General features: G+C 32.8%; 1 protein-coding gene across 1 annotated transcript; it reads left to right on the top strand.

Annotated features, from left to right (window-relative positions):
• The first annotated feature begins 378 nt into the window (after nt 1–378).
• Nucleotides 379–5351, top strand: LOC112802116 (auxin-responsive protein IAA27). Its single transcript, XM_025845168.3, has 5 exons — nt 379–975; nt 2077–2306; nt 3361–3502; nt 3648–3709; nt 5044–5351. The coding sequence occupies exons 1-5, from the start codon at nt 617–619 to the stop codon at nt 5097–5099; spliced, it is 849 nt and encodes a 282-aa protein (XP_025700953.1). The 5' UTR covers nt 379–616; the 3' UTR covers nt 5100–5351.
• Nucleotides 5352–10494: the final 5143 nt, after the last annotated feature.

The following is a 10494-nucleotide window of genomic DNA, read 5'->3' as shown; positions in this document are numbered from 1 at the left end:
ATATTTTATGCTTCTATTTTTATTTTTGTAAAGGAATAGAAAACAAAATTTTGCATTTCAAAAGTCACTATCTTGCACCACGAAAATTAATGTGTTCTGAAAAGGATAAAAAATGTAGTATTTTTTAATAATTAACTTAATATTAAAGATTAAATAAATTAAAAATATTATAATTCTTAAATTTTAAATTTAAATTATTAATATAAAATATAATAAATAAAAATTAAAATTTATTTAATTAATAAAGAATATAATATTTTTATTTAATAAGAGGAGGATTTAAGAATATGCAGATCCAGGCTCCAACCTTAATTACATTTTTAGTTTTTACTCTCATTTATTTATTTATGTCTTGTTTTAACTAAAAAAACGTACTATAAGAAACAGAAAAACACACACAACTCAAAGAGAACCTTCTCTTCATCAACTTAACCCTTCTCATTTTCTTCTCACTACTATCGAATTCTGATTCTTCAAGTTTATAGCTTCTGTTCCTCTCCCTTTCTTGTTCCCTTCCCTTGTTTCCATTTTTGTGAAACAAGAACTGAGAGTGCAAAAAACTAACTGCAGTGTAATACAGAGTGTAACAATTAATCTGAAAAAAAAAAAAGGTTTGATGTCTGTGCCATTAGAGCAAGACTATGTAGTAGGCTTACCTGAGCTTCCTTCAATGGAAACCACAGAAAAAACCCCTCAAAAAACAACAAAAACCAGTGGTAGCTTCTTGAACCTTAAGGCCACTGAACTTAGACTTGGCTTGCCAGGTTCAGAGTCACCAGAAAAAGATGAAGATGGTGGTGTGTGTTCTGGGAAGTTGAATCTCTCTGGAAATGGTGGATCAGAAATGGGTATTGGTAAAGATGGTAACTTGTTCACTCCTCCAAGAAAAAGAGAACAAGCATCTGTTATGAAAGAGTCAACAAAGCCACTCAGTCAGAACCACAAGCCTCATATATCTTCTGCTACTGCTGCAAAGTATGCTACTATCTTTATCCGTTTAATATTTTTCTTTTCTTTTTTTCCCCATGCCTTTGTTGCTTGTAAGCAAAAAGTGATTATGGTTTTTGATTTTTTGCATGTGCATATTCTTATTACTGTTCTGTAACTTTTTTTGAATGGTTGGATGGATAGAAAAAGCTTATGTTAATGGGTAATTTTTAAGATGACTAGATGAGGTAATTCAGAGAAAGGGAAAAGTAATTTTTTAAGATAAAAATTAAAATAAACCTAAAAAGTTAGTAGGAAAGAGAATCTTCTTGTTTTATCAAATCATGTTTGCTCCTATAGTGAGTGACTCAATGACCTCTTTGTTAACTCTATTCTATGTAACTTGATTTTTCAGGATTATTCCACTCATCACATCATCATCATCTTAATCATTCTTCTTTGGTTGCTCCTTAAAATTTACTTTTATATATGATTTGGAACTGATCTCCAATTTCTATGGTGAATTTTTGTTTGACTAATAAATACACAAATTGATCCCAAGAATTTTAGATCAAAGACTTTGTTCCGAGATGGACTAATTTGTAGTTTTTAGAACCTAAGGGATTAATTTGTCTCACACTAATAATTGTCAGATTTCCAAAGCAATAAAATTTGTTGAGAACAAAGTGTTTTGAACTTTTGATTTAAAATCTATTAAAAACCAATTTGGATATTTACTCCTTCTCATTTTTTACCCCACTGTATATCATTTAAGTTTGTTTTGTTTTTGAAGTTATAATATAAACACTAAGCAGTGATTCCTAAGGTTGCATTATAAGTTTTAAAAATAGAATAAGAGAAGACATATAATGTTGAATAAATTATAAAAATTTAATTTATTCTATTTTTTATTAGAAAAATTTAGGAGAAAAATAATAATAAAAAATATAATTATAAAAAATAGATAAAAATAATAAAAAAATAAAAAATAAATTATGTCTTGTCTTTATATTTTTTCTGTCAAAAAAATATAAAATACATTTATTTAATGTCTTTATTCATGTTTAGTGTCCTCTGCTGTAAACAAATGAAGCCTAACATATTGAGAGAATGCTTTTGTAGCAATTTAATGTTTTTGTGTGTATACAGAGAACAGGTAGTGGGATGGCCACCAATCCGTTCATTCAGGAAGAACTCAATGGCAACTTCTTTGATGAATGATGAAGTTGATGCATCAGAAGCCAACTCTGGTAATTGCCTTTATGTCAAAGTCAGCAAGGATGGTGCTCCATTCTTGAGGAAAGTTGATCTCAAAAACTTTGATTCTTATAGGGATCTCTCTTCAGCCCTCAACAACATGTTTACTTGCTTTACAATCAGTGAGTTTGGTTTCTCTTTTCTTTAACTTGCAAATTTCAGTTGTCTTCTTTTGGTTTCATTAGGCTAAAAGAATATTCTTCTGTGATGCCAAATTTATTCTCTTCATTTGATTTGATTTGATTTTGTGGAGAGAAACATAATAAGGATTTCAGCATGAGGAGATGTATCCAGTGGTGACATGACATTAGTGGTTTTATATAAATGAAAATTTACATGTAATTTGTCTTTCATAAAAAATTAATAATTAAAAATATTATAATTTAATCAAACATATTAAAAGTTATGTCTTTGTACAATTTGTCTTTCATAAATTATCTAACAAAATGATAAAGACAATTACACATAAATTTCTGTCTTTGTATAACTCTAAAAAGCGTAAATATAGATTGTATAGCTATAAATGAATGGTCGAGATTAAAAGTTGTTATATTATCAAGTAACAACTTAAAAGAATCGCGCGACTCTATCTTTTAATCTTGGATTATTTTACGCGTGAAATCAGCCATTAAAGTCAGCTACCAATATAAAATACATGTTGGAAAATCAACTTGGGTTGGTCGAGTGGTCAGCTCACTCGTCCGCTTAAATAAGTGCTGGGGGTTCGAATTCCACCTTGTGCATGCAGCAACCCATTGGCCAGCGGCAGACCCTTAAATGGAGCTCCGATCCGCGACGGATTAATCCTTGACTTGTCGGGTTGGGAGATACCGTGGGCAACAAAAAAAAATACATATTGGAATATAAATATACATTGAAAATAAATTAAATCACACATATATTTATACACAAATATATTGATGGCTGATTTTAGTAGCTAATTTTGGTGTACGAATAGCATTTTTATTTAATCTTTACCATTCATGTACAATCCAATTGTTTAAATTTACTTATTTGACTCCCATAAAACCATTTCTCTCATTCGATCAAAGTTTAGGTATTCGGCTTCTCTAAACTGTACAAGTTGATATAGTCAGAAAGTGAAGGATTCTTAGTCTTTGAATATTCATCATGTTACATATTTTGCTAAGATTATTATATCATTCACAAGTGTAGGTCAATGTGGTACTCATGGAGTTTCTAGTAGAGACAAGTTGAGTGAAAGTAAGTTGATGGATCTGCTTCATGGTTCAGAATATGTTCTCACCTATGAAGACAAGGATGGTGATTGGATGCTAGTTGGTGATGTTCCATGGGAGTAAGCTCATATAATTTTCTTTTATTTTTTTTAATTTGATTATTAACAAGCATAGTGCTGCTAGTTATGGTTAATTTATAGCCAGAAGTTTTCAAAGAAAGGGATTATTTTCAATTTTGAAATTATGTAATTGTTGTTGTTTTAGGATGTTCACTAATTCTTGCAAGAGACTGAGGATAATGAAGAGTTCGGAAGCTATTGGACTAGGTATGTAGGACTTGTAATATTATTATGGTTTAATTATTTTTTTATTTCTGTAATTTTACCTAACTTGCAATTAAGTTTATATATATATATATATATATATATATATATATATATATATATATTTAATTGGTCTTTACACTATTTTTAGTTTTGTAATTAGATCTTTCTTAATATAATTGATGTTAGAATTAACTAAATATTTCTTTACAAATTGAAGATATTCATAATTAAGAATCTAATTAGATGTTTGTTCACATATTTTTTGGAAAATATTCCATTAATTTTAGAAAAAATTCTACTTCTCTCTTCTGAGAGATATTAAAATGACATTTTTCTTCTCTCTATTTGTAAAATATACACTCTTCTCTCTTATAACTTTTAAAAAATCTCACCTTTGATTTATTTTAAATTTTTTGTGTTGACTAACGTAAATTTTACTCATTTTTCAAAAAAAATATTTTTTATAAAAATATCCTTTAACAAAAAATTTTTTTTGATTAAATTTTGTTTACCAAAATACTTTTTAACAAATTATTTTTTACTAATTAAATTATATTTTTACTAAAATCTTTTTTTAAATTAATAATTAAATTATTTTTTTAACATAAATTATTTTTTTATTAATTAAATTATTTTTTCTAAAAACACAAGTGAGTCATCCTTATTTTTTAAGGTTGTCCTTGGAGGATCATGCTTTTCCTTCTCTATATGACTTTCTTTTTAGATTTTTCTAAAATTTTTAAAAAATATTTTGATAAAAATAAAATCTAATCAATAGAAAAATAATTGTTAAAAGGTATTTCAACAGACAATTTAATTAAAAAAAATATTATTTTTGCTAAAGAATACTTTTATAAAAAATAATTTATTCTTGAAAGATAGATAAAATTAACGTTAGTTAACACAAAAGATTTAAAATGAATTAAAGATGAAGTTTTTTAAAAATAATAAGGGATGAAAGTGTATATTTTATAAATAGAAGAGAAGGAAGTGTTATTTTAGCATCTCTCAAAAAAAAGAAGCAAAATTTTCTCTTAATTTTAACGTTTTTAGTATGAAATGACTTAATTATAAATTTAAAAAACAACATAAAGATTCAATTTAAAAAATATATAAAAATTTAATTATAAATTTAATAAAATTATAAGAATTAAAGAGTAAATAAAATTATTATTATTTCTCATTTCTTTGAACATGGTCACAATTTGTTGAACTCCATTGCCTATTCTATGATTCCGGCTTATAATTTGGATATCTAGCATCTTTTTTATGCTTATGAATAAGTTATTGTACTCATCTTTGTTGATATGCTTTTCTAAATCTAATTCATGCAGCACCAAGAGCCATGGAAAAGTGCAAAAGTCGCAACAAGCTAGCACAATATATATAAAATATAGCAGAAGCTCACCTATGGAATTCTCTTCCTTTCTTATATTATGGACATGCAAGTTTTCTAAGAGTTTTATATTAGTAGCAACTTGTGTTATTTATTGTAGACATTTTATTTATAATATTTATTTCCTTAAGTTTGTTGCCTACCCTCTCTTTCTAATGTATATGAGCATTTTTATTTTTACAAGGAAAAAAAATCAAACGAAAAACATTATATATAATATTTTTGTGTACATTTTATTTTATTTCATTTTTTATCAAAAGTGTTGATAAAAGGTAAAAGAAAATTAAAATGTATTTTGTATCATAAAAATATCGTATATGCTCAGTGTTAGTGTTGCAACTGTGAGGAGTGTTGAAGTTAGTCCCACATCAAAGAAAGCAAGAAAGAGTGAAGAGTTTATAAGATGAGAGACCCATTTACTTGACACCTTAAGGTTCTGAGTGAAATCTCCCCGGTGGTTGAGAGCTCCCTACAGTTGGCCCAACACTTGATTCCTCCCCGAAACCTACAGTTGGCCCAACAAAGTGGTATATAGAGCTTTGGTTGTTTGTCTCTGTGCTGATTAAATGGAGGAAAATACTCATGGACCAAATATGGTCAAATTGAATTCCCAAAATTATTCATTTTGGAAGACCCTCATGGAAGACATATTGTATGTGGAAGATGTGGAAGAAATTAAAAAAAGTTGACGTTAGCAATGGTTAAAGGGAGAAAGGTCAAAATAGAAAACCTCACAATTCTGATAGGTGAGAGAGTCGAAGCAAGTCAAGAGGAAAGTACAAGCCAAGAAAAGAGTTCATTTGTCACCATTGTGGCAAGCCGGGGCATATCAAGAGGTATTGTAGGTTCTTGAAAAGAGAACAATCAAGGGGAAGAAGCGAAGACAAAGGTAAAGATAGTGATAAAGAAACTGCTGCTATTGTTTATGAAGATGTTCTTATCACATATGATGAAAATTATGTGAATTTTGCCTGTGATGATTCCACTTGGATTACGGACTATGGTGCCTCATGTCATGTCACTCCGAGGCATGAATTTTTCACTTCCTATACTGCTGAAAACTTTGGCAAGATCAAATTGGGAGATAAAGGAGTGTGTGACATCATTGGTATGGGTGATATGTGGCTTGAAACCAACATGGGATGCAAGTTGCAGTTGAAGAATGTTAGGCATACACCAGATATGCGGTTCAATCTCATTTCAGTGAAGGCATTGGATCAAGAGGGGTATTGCACTTTCTTTGGTAGTGGAAAATGCAAGATTACCAAAGAGGCTCTCATTGTTGCTAGAGAAGACAATAATCTCACTACTCTCTATCAGTTGCAAGCAAAGTTGTGCAAAGAAGATGTGAATGTTGCTGATGATTCCTCTTCTAATTTGTGGCACATACGTCTTGGTCACTTGAGCGAGAAAGGACTAAACGTCTTAGCCAAGAAGCACTCACTTCCCGTAAAAGGTACAACTTTAAATACTTGCACTCATTGTTTTGTTAGAAAGCATGCTAGAGTATCATTTCATAGTTCTGGACATCATAGGAGATCACATGTTCTAGATTTAGTTCACACTGATGTTTGCACTATGGATGCTATGACAGTAGGTGGTGCATCATATTTTGTTACTTTTATTGATGATTATTCTCGAAAAGTGTAGGCTTTTGTTTTGATATCTAAAGACCAGGTGCTCGGAATTTTCAAACACTTTCATGCAAGAGTTGAAAGAGAAACAGGAAGGAAATTGAAATGTGTTTAAGCAGATAATGGTGGTGAATACAGGGGTCCGTTTGAAGAGTATTGTAAAGGACATGGGATCAAGCTTGAGAAGACGATTTTTAAGACTCCTCAACATAATGGAGTTGCAGAGAGAATGAATCGCACTATCAATGATAGAGTCAGGTGTATGCTCTCTCATGCAAAGTTGCCTAAATCCTTTTGGGGTGAAGCAATGAGGACTGCAGTAGATTTGATCAACCTTTCTCCTTCAGTTCCACTAAATGGTGATGTTCCAGAGAAAGTTTGGAGAGGAAAAGATGTCTCCTATAGTCACTTGCGAGTTTTCACCTGTAGGGCTTTTATTCACATTCCAAGAGATGAAAGGTCCAAATTGGATGGAAAGTCAAAGCAGTGTATCTTCATGGGTTATGGTCACGAAGACTTTGGTTACAGATTATGGGATCTGGTGAGCAAGAAGATAATTAGAAGCCGAGATGTGATTTTTCTTGAAGACCAAACTATTAAAGATCTTGAGAAGACAAATAAGCCAACTGTAACTGTTAGACGTTTTGTTGATGATGAACCTGGTCCTTCCACTAGACCTCCTATTGATGGGGGAGATGTACAAGTTGATAATAATGGTAATGATTTGCATGATCAACCTACACCTCCACCTGAGGTGCCAGATGTTGAAGTTTCACCTGAACCACCAGTTGAGCCTGAATTGAGAAAATCTACTAGAGAGCGTCATCCTTCTCAGAAATACTCTCCTCATGAGTATGTGATGAACACTGAGACTGGGGAGCCAGAAAGCTACCAGGAAGCTATGTTTGATGAGCATAAGGAAGATTGGTTGAAGGCCATGCAAGAAGAAATAAAATTCTTGCATGAGAATCATACATTTGAATTGGTGAAGTTGCCGAAAGGTAAGCGAGCATTCAAGAATAAATGGGTGTTCAAATTGAAAGCGGATGAAAATGTCTCACGGCCAAGGTACAAAGCTCGATTGGTTGTGAAAGGTTTTGAGCAAAAGAAATGTATTGATTTTGAGGAGATTTTCTCTCCAGTTGTGAAGATGTCCTCCATTCGAGTTGTGCTTGGATTGGCAGCTAGCTTAAATTTAGAGGTTGAGCAGCTTGATATGAAGACTGCATTCCTTCACAGTGACATAGATAAAGAAATCTATATGGAGCAACCAGAGGATTTCGAGGTTAAAGGAAAGGATCACCTTGTATGCAAGTTGAAGAAGAGCTTATATGGGCTGAAGCAAGCGCCAAGGCAGTGGTACACGAAGTTTGATTCCTTCATGGAAGGTCATGGGTACAGTAAGACTTCTTCTGATCATTGTGTATATGTTAAAAAATTCTCTGATGGTGATTTTATAATTCTCTTACTTTATGTTGGTGACATGTTGATTGTTGGTCATGACATTAAGAAGATTGAAAGTCTTAAGAAAGACTTGAATAAAATCCTTTGCTATGAAGGATTTGGGTGCTGCAAAGAAAATTCTTGGCATGAGTATCACTCGTGACAGGAAGAATGGGAAACTGTGGTTGTCATAGTAGAAGTATATTGAGAAGGTTTAGAGAGGTTTAGCATGAGTAATTCCAAACCTGTTAGTACTCTACTTGCTAGTCATTTCAGCTGAGTTTGCAGCAATGTCCTACAAGTGAGAAAGAGCAAGCAGAAATGAAAAAGATTTCATATGCATCTGCAGTTGGCAGTTTGATGTATGCTATGGTTTGCACCAGGCCGGATATTGCTCATGCCGTTGGAGTTGTTAGTCGGTTTCTCTCTAATCCTGGCAAGGAACACTGGCAAGCAGTGAAGTGGATTCTCAGATACTTTAATGGTACTTCCAGAGTTTGTTTATGCTTTAGAAGTGGCCAACCTGTGTTGGATGGTTACACAGATGCGGATATGGCTGGGGATCTTGATTCAAGAAAGTCTACCTCTGGTTATATGATGACTTTTGCAGGGGGAGCTGTGTCGTGGCAATCCCGACTTCAGAAATGTGTTGCTTTGTCTACTACAGAGGCAGAATACATTGTTGTTGTTGAAGCTTTTAAGGAACTCTTGTGGATGAAGAAATTTCTACAAGAGTTAGGCATCAATCAAGAGAAGTTTGTGTTATTCTGTGACAGTCAGAGTGCTATCCATCTCAGCTAGAATCTGACGTTTCATTCCAGATCGAAGCACATAGAGGTGAGGTATCATTGGATACGTCAAGCGCTTGAGTTGAAGTCATATGCACTTGAGAAGATCCATGCTGATGATAATGACTCAGATATGATGACTAAGAGTTTACCTGCAGTGAAATTTGATTCCTGCAAAGAGAAGGCGGGTTTGGTGGAGCAGCCTATCCCCACTCGAGTTGGTGAGGGGAGATTTGTTGGTGGGTCTCCAACTAAGTGGGGCCCACATATTATAAAACAAAAAAAAAAATAAAGAAAGAAGAGTGGCTAATAAGCCACGGTAAGGAGAGATAGAGTGAGATTTTTGAAACCCTCATTTTCAAAGCAAAATGAAATAGAGAGTGAGGAGTGGATTCGTCATCGAAGAGGAGAAGAATTTGGGGAAAAAGCGCAAGCCAACTTTGATCCTATTAAATCGGTAAACTTGCTCCATTTCTTATAAAATTTTAGTATGTTATTTCTAGTGTAGAGATGAACATTAGGATATAACTTGCTTGTTGTATTGCCTTCTCTTTTGCCTGATTTGAGATACCCACTTAGTAGAGGGTTTATGTTGATTCCATTAGTTTTGATGATGTATTTTGTTGATTGTTGAGATGCCCTAGTGTCACTAGAAAGACTGTTTGTGTACCCATTATTCTGATAGTGGAAGATTTTTTTCTGGACTAGGTTCCGTGAGTTTTTTGTCCCTCTTTTGGGGGTTTTCCCACGTTAAAATTTTGGTGTTTGATTATTTAATTTCTGCCATTATATTTGCTGCTTGGAGTATCTTTGGTATTGCCCATTTAATCGCACAGGTTGTGGGAAAATTTTTTTTTGTGCTTCCGCTGTTAGACAGATTCTTGTTTTGAACCTTTGTTGAGTTTTTCCAATAAAGTGGTATCAGAGTCGATGGTTTAATCGGTCTGGTTTAAGGAGTATTCAAGGTGAAGTATCGAAAGTCTTCCCGGCAAAGGTGGTCCGGGCGGCGTGTCCCGCGGTATTTTGCGGCGGTGTGATGGATGAATACTCATATGTGGAGGAGGAGTTAGGGGAGTTGATGCTTGATGTGGAGGCTCACACTTGAGGGGGAGATTGTTAGTGTTGTAAGTGTGAGGAGTGTTGAAGTTAGTCTCACATCAAAGAAAGCAAGAAAGAGTGAGGAATTTATAAGATGAGAGACCCATTTACTTGACACCTTAAGGTTTTGAGTTAGATGTGGTGTCTTCTCATCTTATGTTATCTCACTTGATTTCTACCCGAAATCTTTCCGGTGGTCGAGAACTCCCCACGGTTGGCCCAACACTTAGTAGATTAAAGTGTAATGAAAATATAATTTTTCAAAAAGGAAAACAAAGTTAAACAAATACTATGAGACCGAAACACTGATTGGTTTTAAAAAAAATCAGTTCATTTTTATATAAATAGTTGGATAATATCAGAGAGGAATAATGTTAGAAGATTATCAAAATTTATTTTTTTTTGTTATCAATTAATTATCAATTT

This window comes from Arachis hypogaea, chromosome 5, assembly GCF_003086295.3.
Source record: "Arachis hypogaea cultivar Tifrunner chromosome 5, arahy.Tifrunner.gnm2.J5K5, whole genome shotgun sequence".
Classification (NCBI taxonomy): Eukaryota; Viridiplantae; Streptophyta; class Magnoliopsida; order Fabales; family Fabaceae; genus Arachis; species Arachis hypogaea.
The sequence above is the reverse complement of the archived record's forward strand: the minus strand, read 5'-3'. Positions and strand labels throughout refer to the sequence as shown.

Bases quoted from the DNA above. Each gene is read 5' to 3' on its own strand.
- LOC112802116 (XM_025845168.3), top strand. From the start codon at position 617: ATGTCTGTGCCATTAGAGCAAGACTATGTAGTAGGCTTACCTGAGCTT. The intron at 2,307-3,360 runs GTGAGTTTGGTT...TCACAAGTGTAG, and splicing joins GTTTACTTGCTTTACAATCA to GTCAATGTGGTACTCATGGA. The intron at 3,503-3,647 runs GTAAGCTCATAT...TTGTTGTTTTAG, and splicing joins GTTGGTGATGTTCCATGGGA to GATGTTCACTAATTCTTGCA.